This window comes from Pseudophryne corroboree, chromosome 3, assembly GCF_028390025.1.
Source record: "Pseudophryne corroboree isolate aPseCor3 chromosome 3, aPseCor3.hap2, whole genome shotgun sequence".
In the NCBI taxonomy this organism is placed as follows: Eukaryota; Metazoa; Chordata; class Amphibia; order Anura; family Myobatrachidae; genus Pseudophryne; species Pseudophryne corroboree.
The window spans coordinates 179,665,826-179,684,497 of record NC_086446.1 but is presented as its reverse complement, the minus strand read 5'-3'; the positions used below and the strand labels follow the sequence as shown (position 1 = coordinate 179,684,497).

Sequence of the window (18,672 nt, the reverse complement as noted above, 5' to 3'; positions counted from 1 at the left end):
GGGCACCCCACGCTTCATCACACACGTCATTTAATTCTTCTGATTCGGTAAAAACTACTGGTAGTTTTTTCACACCCCACATAATACCCTGTTTAGTGGTACCTGTAGTATCAGCTAAATGTAACATCTCCTTTATTGCCAAAATCATATAACGTGTGGCCCTACTGGAAAATACGGTTAATTCGTCACCTTCACCACCGGAATCAGTGCCTGTGTCTGGGTCTGTGTCGACCGACTGAGGCAAGGGGCGTTTTACAGCCCCTGACGGTATTTGAGGCGCCTGGACAGGCACTAATTGAGTGTCCGGCCGCCTCATGTCGGCAAACGACTGCTTAAGCGAGTTGACGCTATCCCGTAATTCCACAAATAAAGGCATCCATTCTGGTGTCGACCCCCTAGGAGGTGACATCCTCATATTTGGCAATTGCTCCGCCTCCACACCAATAACGTCCTCATACATGTCGACACACACGTACCGACACACAGCAGACACACAGGGAATGCTCTATACGAAGACAGGACCCACTAGCCTTTTGGGGAGACAGAGGGAGAGTCTGCCAGCACACACCAAAAAGCGCTATATATGACAGGGATAGCCTTATGATTAAGTGCTCCCTTATAGCTGCTTTTATATTAATATATTGCCATTTATTTTGCCCCCCCTCTCTGTTATACCCTGTTTCTGTAGTGCAGTGCAGGGGAGAGACCTGGGAGCCTTCCTGACCAGCGGAGCTGTGACAGAAAATGGCGCCGTGTGCTGAGGAGATAGGCCCCGCCCCTTTTTCGGCGGGCTCGTCTCCCGCTATTTAGTACATTTAGGCAGGGGTAAATATCTCCATATAGCCTCTGGGGCTATATGTGAGGTATTTTTAGCCTTTTTAAAGGTTTTCATTTGCCTCCCAGGGCGCCCCCCCCCAGCGCCCTGCACCCTCAGTGACTGCCGTGTGAAGTGTGCTGAGAGGAAAATGGCGCACAGCTGCAGTGCTGTGCGCTACCTTAAGAAGACTGCAGGAGTCTTCAGCCGCCGATTCTGGACCTCTTCTTGCTTCAGCATCTGTGAGGGGGCCGGCGGCGTGGCTCCGGTGACCATCCAGGCTGTACCTGTGATCGTCCCTCTGGAGCTTCATGTCCAGTAGCCAAGAAGCCAATCCATCCTGCACGCAGGTGAGTTCACTTCTTCTCCCCTCTGTCCCTCGTTGCAGTGATCCTGTTGCCAGCAGGAATCACTGTAAAATAAAAAACCTAAGCTAAACTCTCTAAGCAGCTCTTTATGAGAGCCACCTAGAATTGCACCCTTCTCGGCCGGGCACAAAAATCTAACTGGAGTCTGGAGGAGGGTCATAGGGGGAGGAGCCAGTACACACCACCTGACCTGTAAAAGCTTTACTTTTGTGCCCTGTCTCCTGCGGAGCCGCTATTCCCCATGGTCCTTTCAGGAACCCCAGCATCCACTTAGGACGATAGAGAAATATATATATATATATATATATATATATCTCACACACACACAAATATACACATACAGACCCCTTTTGCAGGAACAGCAGGGTCCTCAGTGACGTTAATACGTCCTTAATATTTATAATCATGTACTGAAAGCTCTCTGCCAATATTGGATCTAATCAGGAAACATTATGGTCGACATAGGAATCGGTATCCGTGTCGGTATCAGTGTGTAGTAACCGGGCAAATAACATTTTTGCGACCCCGTGGGCACTGAGGGAAAGGAAGTATAGTCATGAACATCCCATCCTCCATAGATTTTCTCTACGTCTGTGTCTGGGACACAGAGTTATCCAACCTTACTTTGATATGAATCACAATATTATTAAATTTTTCACCCAGTCAGTTATTGGTGGTGCAGACAGGGTCACCCCATCACATGTCTGCGTCCCTAATATAGTTTCCCCTTGGGAAAAATACTCAGCCACCTATATGATGACACACATGTACCAATTACCCCCAGACACCCGGCCTATGGGGGACAGACCCACAGTAAATCTGGTATAGGAACACAGAGGATTTGTCAGCTCAAAACCCAGCACCAAAAATACAGTGTCACGGAATAATAAACTTTATAGTGACAAACTTGTAGAGCTTTATATATACAAATAATAAGCACCCATATCGCTGCGCCCCCCCCCACCCCCCGTTTTGCACCCTGATCCTGTCAGCAGTGAAGGAGGGACCAGTGTCTCTCTGAGGAGATAATATGGCGCCAAGCAGTGTGCTGGTGAGGTGAGGAAGAAGCCCCCGCCGCCGTAATGGGGCGCTTCAGTCCAGCCTGGAAATAAATAATTAATTATGCTGGCGGGGTAAAGGAAAATGCCCAGGCACTAATGTCCGCTTTTGCCAGCCTTTTGTGAGGATAGTATGCTGCCCAAGGCGCCCTGCAGTGCCTGTGTTTGTATAAGAGCATGGTGCGCAGCGTTCCACTCGCTACGTGGTACCTCAGAAAGCCGTCACCGGAGAAGAAGTCTTCTGTTCTTCTGCTACTCGCCTGTCTTCTGGCTCTGTAAGGGGGTGACAGCAGGCTGTGGGTGTGAGCATCTAGGCGTACCCAGCGATCAGCACCCTCAGGAGCTAATGGTGTCCTGTAGCCAGAAGCAGAGCCTTTGAACTCACTAGAATTAGGTCATACCTCTCTCCCCTTAGTCCCACGATGCAGGGAGCCTGTTGCCAGCAGCCTCCCTGAAAATAAAAAACCTAACATAAGTCTTTCAGAGAAACTCAGTAGAGCTCCCCTGTAGTGCATCCAATCTCCCTGGGCACAATTCTAAACTGAGGTCTGGAGGAGGGGCATAGAGGGAGGAGCCAGGTCACACCATTTGAAAGTCTTAAAGTGCCCATGTCTCCTGCGGATCCAGTCTATACCCCATGGTTCTTAATGTGACCCCAGCATCCTCTAGGACGTATGATAAACTATCTTTAGCAACAGCACAATGAATGTCTAGTTTGACAGTAAAAATTATCCATGCTGACGTTTGTGGTTTGTATTCTTAACATGAGAGCTGAAGGAGGTTGGATTCAAAGTTGTAATACCCTCCCATATAGTTATTACATTTCTGTGGAAAATGACTAAGCATAAGCCCAGGCTCATGCCAATTGTTCACAAAGTTTATATGAAGAAATGTAGCGCATGTTTTGGATCAGCGGCTCAAATTTTAAGTTTTTTCAGAAACGAAACCGGACAATAAAACATAAATGTTCCCCTGGCAGTCCACTGTGCTGTATTTAAACAGTCTTATTAACTCCACTATATAATACAGACATAAGCAGCTTCACTTTCACCTTCAAATGTTTAATGGCACTTCACCACAGGCGGGCCTCCACCGCCCTCCCTTCTATATGGGATATCATAACGCCACTTTTATTGCAAAGAGTAAGTTGGACCCTCTCAAGGAACCCCTACGAGATGACGTGTGTGTTGTCCCCTTTTCCCTGGATGGCAGCATTTGTTTAGCAGATATAATGCAGTCATTTGTGTTACTGCAACATCACTCTCCCTGACCATTTATGAGCCCAGTGGATTTGTGCAATGTCAGCAAATAGGTTTATAACAGACATGTGGAAGAACATAGTACTAATCACCTTTTGTGATGTCAGGTGCCTACCTGTGTTCAAACGCGACAGGATAGTATAAGGAGAAGAGCATGGCTCCATGTGCCAAAAGGGTGCAAACATTTACACCTGTTGAGACCAGGTGGGCAGATGTGCTATTCAATGTAGAATGCAGACCAGGAGCACTTATTTGTGTGTATATGTTAGTTACTACCAGCGCTCACTCTTAAACAAAGGAAGGATATACATGTAATAAATTTAATATATATATATATATATATATATATATATATATATATATATATATGATTTGTGTAACTGTAATATACAGATCTGCGTAAAAGTATTGGTAGAAGGTTTATAGAGTATATGGTACGAATTTATATATAACATAGAGTGTAAAAATCTATACTAAAAATGTATATAGTGTACTCCTAATACCGGTATACATACACTGAACAATGACACAAAAACTAACAACATATAAGATAGAAAAGAAATGGAGTGTAGTTTAAGGTTCTGTATAGTTTAATAGAAACGCTTATGCGTTTTACTCTACTAAACAAAAGTAGATCAAAGTTGCTTGAAGTTTTCTTCTAACTGAAACTTATGTTCTGAGCAGCATGACTGTTACATGTATCACTTCTACTAGATACAAAATATATAAACATATTGAGAAATAAACCTCTTATAAACATTCTGACTAGCTACAATTGTATCCACCCTAAAAGACATTTGATCAGTGTCCTTCATGAAAACTCAAAACAGAGTATAATTTGACAAATGGAGCACAATATGAACTTTGAAATAAGCATTTTTAATTAACTATTACAAATGAGATGCAATAAAACAAATAAATAACTCACACCATTTGTTTCACTTATCCCTCCATATAATGATTATTTATTATCTCCTCACATAGCCAGTTTTTTAGGTAGTAACTACCCTGATATATATTGCTCTTTCAGAAAGTGTGTGTGTGTGTGTGTGTGTGTGTGTGTGTGTGTGTGTGTGTGTGTGTGTGTGTGTGTGTGTGTGTGTGTGTGTGTGTGTGTGTGTGTGTGTGTGTGTGTGTGTGTGTGTCCGGGTTATTGGACACATTTATTTACCTTCCAATTGTCTCCTGAGACTGGCCCAGCGTTCCAAAACGGGATTCCATCTGCGCTGTCTGCATGCAGCTCGATGTATATCTTCACCTCAAGTCTCTTCCCTGTGATCCCGCAGCGCTGTCACGGCAGCCTTACAGTTTAGTTGCACTGTTTTAAAGGATGGCGTCTCCTGCCCTCCGCCACCATTACTACTGTTTTCCACATGGAATATACAAACACTTTCCCTCCAAATGCAAACATGGGCGCAGCCATGTTTTCCTCATCACATGTAATTTCTACAACCAATCAGCTGCACTCTGGACTCTGCCTAATTATCCAGCCAATGCCTGCTTCCCAGCTGGTATAAATATCCTGCTCCTGGGCTGGATAATGGTCAGTGCTTTGGTTGTCTAACCTGTACACGTCTCTCCTGCTTGTGGATTCTACTGCTCGTTTCTCCAAGTATTCCAGCTCCTGTGATTCAGCTCCACTAAAAGACCCGCACCTGTTTCCATCCTGCGGCGCAGCCTGACAGTGTTCCAGCATTGCTCCTGATTACTCTCCACGATCAGACACCAGCTTCCTGCTTCCAGCGTTGGTCCTGCTTCGCTTCCAGCCTCCAGCGGTGTCCTGGTATCGTTTACAACTTCTCCTTTCTGGAGCACCGCTCTCCATACTCCACAGCGTATTTACCACAGCCTACCAGCTTTCCATAGTGCTCCTGAGTCGCTGGTATTCCGCTAGCGGTGCTCCATAGTATCTTCAGTTTTCTTCAACGTCATCAGCGGTATTCCTATATCGCCTGCATCAGTGACCATCCTACCATTGTACCACAGCGTCCATCGATGCTCACCATCGAACTCTAAATCTATAGTGGGGAGTTCTGCACACCTTTTCATTCATACCGGTTCCATCCGGCACTCTCTGCAAATTACCAAGTACCATCTACGTCTGTGCCTGTGTGTTGCTCCAGCCTCTGTACCCAATCTGCTGGGCAGTACCAGTTCATACCTCTCCTCAGCGGTTAGCTGTGGCACACGGACTTACCATCTCCAGTTCTAGCAAGGACTCTGTAATATCTGTTCTGCAAGCCACAGCACTAATTACCCTGCGTTTCTGGGAACTGTACTGTAACTTACCATTGCACATCTCCTGTGACGTTTTGCTTATCAAATGTGTCTTTAAGCTGCGTGTTCAATAAAACTGACTTTACCTTTTACAACTTTGTTGTCGTGGTCACGCCTTCGGGCAACTGGTATTAGAGCTCCTGCATGTCAAAGAACCCAATACTACCCCAATGCTTCCCCAGGTCAGCCTCAGCCCTCAGTTGTGACAATATATTATTTTTTTTTAGATATATCTTAACATATTGGACTATCTATGCGTCCTCCAGAACATACAAACAGTAATATTTTATTTTTATTCTTATATCTTTAATTTTATTTCTATATACTTCAAATATATGCAGATCGCTAAAATCTGACGACCCCTTATCCACACACATACATATTTTGTTTACACACACACACACACACACATTATATATATATATATATTTCTCTGGCTGGGTCCACAGGATTATCCACAGGATAACGTTGGGATATTGTCGAGCGACAGCGAAAATGGCACCAACACGGTCACGAGCTTTCTGGCCTCCCAGGATGCATTGGGGCCTCCACTATATAGTCCCGCCCACTGATTCAGTCAGATCAGTTTTTTGCTTGGTGCGGCAGGAAGCCGCATGGTCACAGGGCTGCTGTGAAAGCAGCCTCAAGTTTTCATTACTTTATTTTTATAGACTTACTGTTTTTGTTTGAGCGACTTCTCTTAACAGCGTCTTAAACGTGTATTAGAAAGAGTCGCTCCAACAACTCCCCACCGGGTCGCAACAACGCTTACCTTCGCGGTACAGTGCTGTCTCGACGGCCGTCTGTGTCGGATGTTCTAGCAGGTCCAGCAGACGTTACCAGGCTGTGGCCGGAGCATGGGGAGACAGTGAGTATATGGATTTCCTCTTACTAGAGGGGTCAGGACACAGCTACGCTGATTTGGTGGAGACTACAAACAGCGTGTTGATGCGCCGAACATCTCGAGTGTGACAGCGCTACGCTCCGGGGATCATAGGCGCCAGGACTAGGTGAGGCCGCGATCCTGGGAGTTTAAGTCAACAGGGGGTTTCAGACGCTCTCCTGGCCGTCCCTCCTCCGAGTTCATGGCCAGTTCCCGCGGGTCTCTCGTTTCATGAACTGAATAACCTCACTTCCGGCTCAGACGCTACCACGAGGGTACTCGGTCGCAGCTTAGACGCTGCGGTTGTGTACACTGGATATAAACCCGCCCAGACCGAGTCGCAGGCCTTTAGTGTCTGCATGCACGTGGAGTCGCTCAGCGTCCGTGTCCGTTGGTGAGCGTCCGTGTCCGTTATCAGTTACCAAGAGCGGCAGTGTACACCAGTAGCGTCTGAATCCACTCAGCGTCTTTCGAGCGTCTTTGCTTGGATATGGAAGTGTGGCGAGTCTCCCTGTATCCCGCTCCCTGGAGGCAGGGTATACAGTACTAAAAATTCCTTCTACTTCTTAGTGTGCACTGTTAATTTTTAGTACCTATTGCATATGAGACCTGTATATTACTGTGTTTTCTGCATGTTATGTTGAAAAAGAACCAGTTAAACAGAAGTACAAATTTCCTACTTATGTATAAGTTATTATGGAGGTTGTATTCTCATATGACAATGTCTAATGCTTTAACATGTGACTGACTGCTAGTATGTGTGCTGACTTTTCTGTGTAATGTCAGTCCTGTTCTGAGCCTCAAATCAGGTGCACTGTGGTCAGATTGATTTCACCTCTATATACTGATTATAGGGTGTGGTTCAGTCACAAAATTGTGTAGTCAATATCAGAAAAAATGTCTGTGAGCGGCAAAAGTGATGAGGAGAATTTGTCAAGCACTCCTACAGCCCTAACATGCTTATCTTGTAAGTCAGGGGTAATTGATATGATTCAATTGGTCACTTATGAGGGTTTGTGTGCAAACTGTTTCGCTTTTCAGCGAAGTAAAAAACAGGAGTTAGTTCAACCTCCAGTAGAGCCACCATGGAATATGTTCGCAAAGACTCTGTCTTCAATAGCGGACAGGTTAGCTCCAGTAGCACCACCTCAGGGGTTAGGTTACACTATGAACCCATACATGCAGCTCCCTTCCTATGGTTTGGTTCCAGTAGCCTCTACAAGCAACCAAGGGGTAGGTAAGACTAAGACAGATACGTCTGTATGGCAGACTACACAAGAGGATACATCGGATGATGATGCGGAAACAATAGATTCAACTCCGTATGATGATCAGTCGCAGAGCTTCAGTTCAGATGATGTAGCTGAACTCATTAATGCAGTAAAGGCTGTGCTTTCTCTGGAAGAACCAGCCAAGACAGCGTTAAAAGCAAAAGCACCTGTATTCAAACGAACAAAGTCAGTGAAAGATGAATTTCCAGCGTCAGAGGAGTTGACGGAAATGATGGATGAGTCTTGGACAGCGCCCGGTAAAAAGTATAAGATTCCTAGGAGATGGGATTCTTATTATCCATTTCCTGCTGGAGATTGTTCGAAGAGAGAAGTTCCTCCAAAAGTAGATGCACATGTTCTGCGACTCGTGCACAAATCTGCTTTGCCACTGTCATCTACCTCTTTGAATGATGTCACAGACAGGAGGGTAGAGAGCCTATTGAAAAATATTTTTTCTCTTGTGGGTGCAGTGGTAAGACCTGCTATGGCTTCGGCCTGGGTAGCAAAGGCAATGGGCGAATGGATAGAGGAACTAGAGAATGACATCCCCTCTCCTACTAGGGAGCAAGAGGATCGTCTTTGCCGTTTAAGACAATCTGCCCAGTATTTAGAAGAAGCAGCCATTGATGTAGGCACTGTTGCTTCTAAAGCTTCAGCCCTGGCAGTAGTCGCTCGCAGAGCAGTCTGGCTACGGACCTGGAAGGCAGATGCGGAGTCCAAGAAGGAATTGGAAGCATTGCCTTTCATGGGTAATATATTATTTGGAAAACCTTTATCGGATATCCTAGAGTCAGAGGCTGAATCGAAGAAGGTCAGATTTCCGGCTACCTACAACCCTAAGTCCAAGGGTTTAAAATTTCGCTCATTTCGCTGGCAAAGCAAAGCGAAAGGTAAAGAGGAGCCTAAACAACCCCAGTTTAAAAGGGGTAGGAAGCAGTGGGCTAGCAAAAAGCCAGCTTCCAAACCTGAACAGAAACCCTCAGCCTGAAGAGACGGGCCTCCGCCTGGAGGATTCCAGGGTTGGGGGCCGACTCCTGCAATTTGCACACACATGGCAACAGTCAACAACAGATGCCTGGGTGCAGAAGGTAGTATCTCAGGGGTATGGGTTCCCATTCAGGAGGCAGCCTCCTCAAAGATTTTTTTGCACCAGCCCGTCTCGTATAGAGTCGAAGGCCAATGCCCTGCAAGAAGCAGTCCAAAAATTACTGCAGTCAGGTGTGATTGTCCCAGTACCTCCATCACAAAAGGGACAGGGGTATTACTCCAATCTGTTTCTAATCCAGAAACCAAATGGGTCATATCGACCAATTCTAAATCTGAAGATGTTGAACAATTACATATGGATCCCGAAGTTCCACATGGAGACGTTACGCTCCATAATGTTGGCTATGGAACCGGGAGACTATATGGTATCTCTGGATGTGCGGGATGCTTACCTACATGTGCCTATAGCACTATCACATCAGTGTTACCTCAGGTTTGCCATCCTCAAGGAACACTTCCAGTTCCAAGCTCTGCCCTTCGGGCTAGCTACAGCACCCAGGGTGTTTACCAAGATCATGGTGGTTATGGCAGCTTGTCTGCGCAAACAAGGGATAAGGATATTCCCATACCTAGACGACCTATTCATCTTAGCACAGTCGCAAGATTTACTGTTGAGCCATCTCCAACAGACGATAGTTTGTTTACAGAGACACGGGTGGCTCATAAATTGGGAGAAGTCGTCCCTGAATCCATCACAGCAGATGGTTCATTTGGGAGCCATATTGGATTCAGACCTACAGAGAGTTCTTTTACCAGAGAAGAAAATAGTCAAGGTGCAGGTCATGGCTCAGGAAGCGTTGCAAGCCCAGACAATGTCAGTCCATGCAGCAATGCGACTGTTGGGTCTGATGGTATCAACGTTCGACATGGTGGAATATGCGCAATTCCACTCCAGACCATTGCAGCATCTCATTTTGACAAAATGGAACGGAAATCATCAAACAATAAAGAAGCAGATGATAAAGATTCCAGTAAATGTAAAAAGGTCTCTAGCATGGTGGCTACAGACAGACCATTTAAACAAGGGGAGACCCTTTTGGATAAAAGAGTGGCAAGTCCTGACGACAGATGCCAGCCTGCAAGGTTGGGGGGCGGTACTGGGAAGCCTATGGTTCCAGGGAAAATGGACCGCAAGGGAAAGTCGCCTGCCGATAAATCTGTTAGAAATAAGAGCCATTTACTTGGCCCTAGTTCAGGCAAAGGACAATCTACAAGGAGGACCAGTCCAGATCCGCTCAGACAATGCGACGGCAGTAGCATACCTAAATCATCAAGGAGGGACTCACAGCAAGAGTCTGATGGAGGAAGTAACTCCCATTCTAAAGTGGGCAGAACTCCATCTCCCAGCATTGTCAGCAGTATTTGTCCCGGGTGTACTAAATTGGGAAGCGGATTTTCTCAGTCGGCACACCATTCAGGAAACCGAATGGGCACTACACCCAGAAGTGTTTCAAACACTGGTGAACAGATGGGGTCTACCGGAGATAGACCTTATGGCGTCTCGTCTAAACAACAAAGTTCCGAGGTACGGATCAAGAACAAGGGACCCAGGAGCAGTCCTGGTAGACGCACTGTCAGTAGAATGGAGGTTTCAGCTGGCATATCTGTTCCCTCCAATATCTCTGTTACCCAGAGTAGTGAGAAAGATAAAACAGGCAAAAGGAGCAATCATTCTAATAGCTCCAGCTTGGCCAAGAAGGCATTGGTACACAGATCTGTGGAGAATGTCCGGGGAGGCACCGATACTTCTCCCTCAACGTTCAGATCTGTTAATGCAGGGTCCTTGTTGTCACAGTCATCTGGATCGCCTGTCTTTGACGGCGTGGCTGTTGAAACCTCTATCTTAGAGGCTAAAGGATTTTCAAAGCAAGTAATCCAAACCATGCTTAGAGCAAGAAAGCCTTCTTCGGCCTGTGTATATCATAGAATATGGCAAGCCTATATTCATTGGTGTTATGGAAAAAATTACAATCCAAGAGCCTTTAAAGTAGCTAGAATTTTGGATTTTCTGCAGGCAGGATTGGATAAGGGGTTGAAGGTTGCTTCCTTGAGGGTGCAAGTCTCAGCGTTGACTGTATGGTTTCAGCAGAAGATTGCTGACCTACAGGATGTACGTACTTTTTTCCAAGGAGTAGTACATATTCAACCTCCATCTGTTCCTCCTGCAGCTCCCTGGGATTTGAATTTAGTTCTTAAATTTCTCCAGGGTCCTTTGTTTGAACCACTTGAGAGAGCAGATCTTAAGTGGTTAACGGTTAAAGTTCTTTTTTTACTGGCAATGGCGTCAGCCAGAAGAGTGTCAGATTTAGGAGCATTATCATGTAAGTCTCCTTTCCGAAGTTTTTTTCCAGACAGAGCAGTTCTCAGAACGAGATCTAGTTATCTTCCAAAGGTGGTGTCAAAGTTTCACCTGAATGAAGAGATTGTAGTCCCAGCTTTTCAGGTATCGGGACTATCTGCGGGAGAAGCGTCACTGGACGTGGTCCGGTCTTTAAAAATCTACATAGATCGTACTAGTGCCATCAGGAAAACAGATTCCCTCTTCATCCTCTACGGATTCCATAGGAGAGGTTGGCCTGCTAGTAAACAGACGCTGGCGAGATGGCTCCGAATGGTAATATCTGAAGCTTATTCTCATGCAGATCTCCCTATTCCGGCTAATGTCTCTGCACACTCTACACGTAAGGTAGGTCCTTCTTGGGCAGCACAACAGGGTGCATCAGCAGAACAGATATGTAAGGCAGCCACATGGTCTTCCATAAACACATTCATCAGACATTATGCCTTGGATACTTTTGCCTCTCATGACGCAGACTTCGGGCGAAAGGTCCTCCTGTGCAATCAGGAGCGTCCCCACCACTAAAATGGCTTTGGGAATCCCAATGTTATCCTGTGGATAATCCTGTGGACCCAGCCAGAGAAATGAACGTTATGGTAAGAACTTACCGTTGATAACGTGATTTCTCTTATGTCCACAGGTATCCACAGGGATCCCACCCGGACGCATCTGATTTGAGGATCTAGACAAACACTAAAAACCTCTTCCTTCTTGTATGGAAGGGTGTGCATGTGTGTTCTTATCGCCTGTACAGGTCTCTACCTAATGTTCCTGCCTATAATCGCTGTGGAAAGAACTGATCTGACTGAATCAGTGGGTGGGACTATATAGTGGAGGCTCCAATCCATCCTGGGAGGCCAGAAAGCTCGTGACCGTGTTGGTGCCATTTTCGCTGTCGCTCGACAATATCCCAATGTTATCCTGTGGATACCTGTGGACATAAGAGAAATCACGTTATCAACGGTAAGTTCTTACCATAACGTGTGTGTGTATATATATATATATATATATATATATATATACATATACATACACACACATATATAAAAAAATTACATGTTTTATACATGTTCTGTGTCTTTGAATGTATTTTCATGTATCCTTGACTTTGTATGTACCCTCTTTTCTCTTTTGGAATTTTATGTATTTTTCTATAAAATATTTTTTAGAAATTATCTGTGAACAAGGACAATTTCCGTTTCTGAAATAGCACTAATGTAATGTCGCACACTATATTAATAAGACAAAAGAGTATGGTTCCAAATGCTATATGGACTGAGGATATCCACCCTGTAAAACATTGCATGCAGGGAAGTCCGCTAAGGATTACACCGACACAGCGCACAGTGAGGGCGGAAATGACGTCATCCTTTGACCGCAAGCAAGGGCACAGAGAGGAATAAGAAGACGGGAGAAGGAACGATCTGGCATCCTGACGAAGCCTGGTTTTCACAGGCGAAACGCGTAGATTCCCGAGCCACGGATTGGAATACAGGCTTCAAACGCGGACCACCATCGCCAAGTTCTACCTGTCTGCCGGCAGACACCCGTACCTTACAACCAGTGCGGTTAGAGACATCACCAGCGGGACTATCATCCGCAGTAAGCATTTTTTAAAAATCACTCTCACTTGCTGTTATTGCGCAACGCTGCCACATCTCACTGTTGGAGGAACTTTGTATCTAGTAGAAGTGATTCATGTAACAGTCATGCTGCTCAGAACATAAGTTTCAATTAGAAGAAAACTTCAAGCAACTTTGATGCACTTTTGTTTAGTAGAGTAAAATGCATAAGCGTTTCTTTTAAACTATACAGAACCTTAAACTACACTCCTTCATTTCTTTTCTATCTTATATGTTGTTAGTTTTTGTGTCATTGTTCAGTGTATGTATACCGGTATTAGGAGTACACTATATACATTTGTAGTATAGATTTTTACACTATTTTATATATAAATTCGTACCATATACTCTATAAACCTTCTACCAATACTTTTACGCAGATCTGTATATTACAGTTACACAAATTATATATATATATTATATATATATATATATATATTTATTAAATTTATTACATGTATATCCTTCCTTTGTTTAAGAGTGAGCGCTGGTAGTAACTAACATATACACACAAATAAGTGCTCCTGGTCTGCATTCTACATTGAATAGCACATCTGCCCACCAATACTTTTACGCGGATCTGTATATTACAGCTACACAATTACATATTTTTTTTTGTATTAAGAATAATAAAATTATATATTTTTAAGTTTATTACACATATATCCTTCCTTTGTTTAAGAGTGAGCGCTGGGAGTAACTAACGTATACACACACGTAACGACAGGGCCAGTGGAAACCTTTATTCTCCATAGCAGCTACTCATGTAAACATAACGTGTAAGTGCAGCCCTCATAACAAAACTAGTACCCAGGAGCACTTATTATATAATAATATACAGGAGTAGGAAGCACAATTAGGCAGACAGTCACCAAAACAAACACCCTTTACCTCCCTGCAAAAGGATTTAAATATGACGAGTAATCAGAGGTAAAATTATTACCACCACCCCCCCTCCCAACCAGACAGCAAATTATACTGGTTACGAAGAACAATACATGCAGATGGTACTCCAAGACTTCTTTAGAAAAGTAATTTATTCTCAAGAACAGTTAGAAGTTTAGAAGATAAGAAGCATCCCAATATTTCAATGTACTATCTTCAGGGCAACGTACAGGTACAAAACTATACAAACTCTAGTCCAGTGGTTCTCAATCGGTTTTGAATCACGGCGCCCTAGACTATCAGAATTTTCTTCATGGCACCCCTAGGCCAAAAGTTTATTCAGGAGAAAGTTAGAAATTAATATTAAATGAAGTAAATTGTGTTTATATGTCATCCTTACGTTTGGTTATGTGATGAGGGACGGGATTCACTTCTGTTTCACATATTTTATGATTGACAGTCGCCAAGCGCTGGTTTTGTCTATTACACTGACCACAAATAATTTGAATTGGTCCTGGACCACCAATCCAAGGCACCCCTGCCAGTGTCCTGAGGCACCCCAGGGTGCCATGGCACACAGTTTGAGAACCACAGCTCTAATCTCTAGTGTGTTATATGTAATTCAGTTCTGGACACCAAGGCCATCAAAAGGATTGAATTATACGGAATGCTTTCCAACAGCAAATACTTGTACATTATTATCATCATTTTATTTATAAGGTGCCACAAGTGTTTTGCAGCACCATAAAATGGAAAATATATGGTTATGTCTAGAATCAAGTTGGAGAAAGGACCTCTGATGTCACCAGGGGGAGGAGCCACATCACCAGGAGGAGGAGCCATGCCCAAACAGGGTACCCAAAATGTACCCCCGCGGGCTCACTTCGGGCACGGTGGCTAGCAGGTTACTAAAGGGAGTAGCTGGTGGCATGGATAGTGACACAACTATCCTGCAGGCCTAGCTCCTCCCCTGGTGACATGGCTCCTCCCCCTGACATCAGAGGTTCTTTAGCCCACTTGATTCTAACATCTACCAAAAATATACACAGGATACAGTGTTCCAGGCAAGATATTACAGCTTTCAGGCAGCCACATGGTGCAGATGTGCTAAACACAACACTATTAACATGAGAGAACCAATAATATTTCCCATTGACCATCCATCAATAATAATCTAAAAATAAACAGGTTACCACAAAATATCTGCAACTGATACAGTGACAAATAGGCAACATGAACACAATAACAGAGAGACGTGTATACTATAAAGGCTGAAAGGAAGAGTGCACGCTGATTTTAGGAAAGGGGTGTGTGCACCAGCACAGGACAGCCAGCAGGCCACCACTTACTACCATACAGCTCACTGCCTGCAAACATGCAGAGACTGAGCAGCATGCTTTCTGCTGGTCCTGTAGCATGCATGATGGGGGGATGGATGCAACGTTACCTCAGTGCCTTCTCCTCCAGCTTCTGCTTCTTGGGCTGGGGCTCTTCTGCCGCTACCTTCATGTTGCCCGGCTGTTAGTTTCTGTGGATAATATGTGCTGTGGCTGTAGCTCTCACTAGGACTATCACACTCGTTCCTGCAGTCTATCCTCTCTCTCCCCCGCCTGCTGCTGCCTGTCTCAGTCTGTCCTTGCCGCGCTCTCTCTCTCCTCCTGCACCCTCCCTCACTGCACAGTCTCCATCACTGACCCCTCCCACTCTTAGGACTGGCCCCGCCCACTCACAGGCCTTGCCCTTCCCGGGCATGGTCACCTAACAACCAAAGAGGGTCCTCTCTAGGCGCTAAGTAGACCACAATGGTGCCTGTTTTATTTTTGTAACATTAATATAGACCGATGAGTTCCGAATTTTTAAGTTAGCGTTTGACACTGATGAACACTAGGGCAGTTTCCATGCGTTGCAGATAATGTTGATACTCACGTTGATTAAACTCCACCAGCAACGTATGAACAGTTAACTATTCAACAATGAGTGATATATTTATTAGTAGTACTGACGGCGATATTACATTACAAAGCCCACTGTTCATAGCGATGTCTGCATCTATAACCCCCATTTTGTGACATACTGAGAAGTTTCCAGCAGGCGGCCAGAACACCCCCTGTCGGGCGAGGTCCTAGACGCCATCTTTGTTGGGGCAAATCTGCTGTCTGGGTGATGTGTCAGTCTGGGACGATCTGCTGATTCCAATTGATTTACTACGGTAATTTATTGTCTTGCTCTGGCTGTGTGTAACTTTATCCAGGGTCTCTTAATATGGTGTCGTTGTATTTGTTGTGTTGGCTTGTTGTATATTATAGTAGGAAAACTTTCTTACGTTGCTATACTTGTTATAATCACATACTCCTGTCCAAACTGGGGAGCATGCATGTAGCTGTCCATATATAGTGGACGTTTTGCAAATGCTGTCCATTTATTAGTGCATGAGTTTATGTACATAAATAAGCACTTAACATATATTTATTCATGGATTAACAACATCTCTGCATCACTTCCTTTTTATCCACTAGTACCAGTATATTCTGCATTGTATGTTTTAAATCCAATGTGCCAGGCAATCATAGTTGCCTACCCTCCCTCATTCTGCAGGAGACTCCCTGAAATAGTAGCAATCTCCCTGACTCCCTGAATAGACCAACAATCTCCCTGATTTCACCTTATCCCTATTATGTAGCTGTTACATTCTTGGAGAAACAAAAGAAATCAGAGCTATATACATTTAAATGGACTCATCAGTGCCATTTCCCTGCATTAGTTAAAAGGCACAATGATCCCTATGGCTACATGCATTTTAAATAAGGTTTCTCGTGGCCACAGTACATGGAACCTCTTGTAAAACATAATAACATAATACACAAACAAATCCGGAAAAATATCAGTGTCATTTCGTCAACAAGTAGAACTTGTTAACTTTGGGGCTCATTTACACTTGGATGTAAGTCATTTTTATAACACGCCTCTTAGATGTAGCAGTACGCGCCTGCGTTTATAGGTGTTACTTTCACAATCTCCCTGAAATGCTTTTTCAAAAGTAGGCAAGTATGCAGGCAATTCAGACATCCCTTACCCCTTGGCTAAAGTGCTTTTCTTTATTCCATACATTGGTCAAGAGGCTGGCCAATGTAATTGGCCATTTGCTATGTTGGCTTTTTACGAGCTTATCCACAGGCCACAGTGTATGGGTGCCCTTGTGGATGTCTGACTCGCTGCACAGTCTGCTGTCCGTGCATTAGTCATTTATTATGCTATTGTCGCTGTTGAATTTGCCACAGTATTCTGCCCCAGTGGGGAAAATGGGACATACACGCATGGAAAAGAAATTAAATGCAAACATTAGGCTATGCAGGACTCTGCTTATAAGAGCGCTTACATTCTAACTGGAAGAGGACGCCGCTGAAATAACAGAAATGAGTGTGGATCTGAGTGACATTTAGAAAAGCTGAGAGGAAGCACTGGTGTTGGCTCGTATAGGTAGATGTAGTCAGCTGTAATAAAGAGATGGGATTTTAGAGAGCATTTAAATATTTAAAGTAGGGTGACCACATTATCCCTTTTACCTGGGACGCTCATGAATTACACAGGTTCTGAGGCTGGCTGACTTCAAGCCTACATTTCAGCTGGTTTTAATCAGCCACAGAACCTGTGTAATCTATGAGCTTCCCAGGTAAAAGGAATAATATAGCCACCCTATTTGAAGGCTTTGGTAGAGTCTGATTATCTGTGATAGGGAATTCCATAGGTAGATAGTGGCACGGGTGAAGTCATGTAGGTGGGAATGAAAGGCGGTTAGCAGAGGCCACGTGCAGGGTTAGAGGTAGATCTAAGAGGATGAGTTTGTTAAGATCAGATATGAGATGTACAAAGGGCTGGTATTGCTGGCTTTTGTAAGTATGGATAAGTAATTTGCATTGGATTCTGGAGGACGCAAAGAGCTAAGGCAAGGATTTGCAGATGTGGAGCAGCATGAGAGCGTTTCACTTTAGCATGTAAGGTCCAGTAGAACTTGCACAGATGAATGAGGACAATTCCAGAGAAGAGGAGATTATGGGAGTCAAAGCAGAAGATTAAGAGACCGTTGCAATTATATATGAAAGCCAGAAGGTCCGTGTAGAAGTAGTTTTGGGTGTTGTCTCTGCAAAACTAGTACTTGTGGCCGAATAAGACATTAGCTCCCTAAAAGAAAATGTGTACAAGATGGCATAAGTCTGAGGGTTGTGTGGGACTGGCGGGGTGGGTGTGCTAGAGTGGTTTAATTGGTAACAAAGGATCCTGGAAGGAAATGCTGAACTGTTCTTGCATCATGTGACTGGTTTACCTTACTCTGCCAGCCAGTACAGGTTGGGGGGAGGTTTCTCTATTTTTGAACAACCAGAGTGAGCTTCCTTTGCCACTCCTGGGACGTATAGGGATGACCATTAGTAACAGCCTGTTACCGGCATCTCCCACTGCATCGTAGAAGGGACGTTTGCTGCTACTACCAGGCTCCTACACCAGCACCTGGAATCGTTTCCACAAGCCTCCTGCACTGGTACCTGAAACTGCTTACTTCTGCGATTCTGCAACACCGCCTTGTTGGCGTTGGTTTATTCCCCACTGGCCACTTACTATGGACCAGTGCTGCGCTTGGTAGGGCAGCAGGATCTAGCTTGGGCACACTGGTCTCAATATCAGGACATTAACTATTCCAGCGCAGCAGTGCCAACCATTATAGATAACATATTAAATCCTCTTCCCAACTTTTGATTTTATTTTGAAAATTGTATTTTTCTAGTACGAGGACTTAAGTCTTTATGCTTTCCTTACCACTGTTTCAGAGCCACAATTAGGTGTAACAGGTATTAAAA

At 44.4% G+C, this 18,672-nt stretch overlaps 2 protein-coding genes across 5 annotated transcripts in view; one reads left to right on the top strand and one right to left on the bottom strand.

The window, feature by feature from the left end:
• Positions 1 to 15,519, bottom strand: part of ADK (adenosine kinase) — a 671,242-nt gene extending 655,723 nt beyond the window's left edge. Inside the window, exon 1 of one of the 3 annotated variants that reach the window (XM_063958650.1) lies at positions 15,270 to 15,519. In XM_063958650.1, coding sequence (XP_063814720.1) covers positions 15,270 to 15,331 — 62 coding nt within the window. In that variant the 5' untranslated portion in view covers positions 15,332 to 15,519. The remainder of the gene's footprint in view (positions 1 to 15,269) is intronic. The other 2 variants (XM_063958649.1, XM_063958652.1) reach the window with 2 other exon arrangements.
• AP3M1 (adaptor related protein complex 3 subunit mu 1) overlaps positions 1 to 18,672 on the top strand; it is a 211,606-nt gene that overhangs the window by 141,054 nt on the left and 51,880 nt on the right. The window contains exon 1 of one of the 2 annotated variants that reach the window (XM_063958647.1): positions 15,890 to 16,031. The exons of the other annotated variant lie outside the window; for it this stretch is intronic. The gene's annotated coding sequence lies outside the window, so the exon portion shown is untranslated. Of the gene's footprint in view, positions 1 to 15,889; positions 16,032 to 18,672 lie in introns of those variants that run through there. 2 annotated transcript variants of the gene reach the window in all.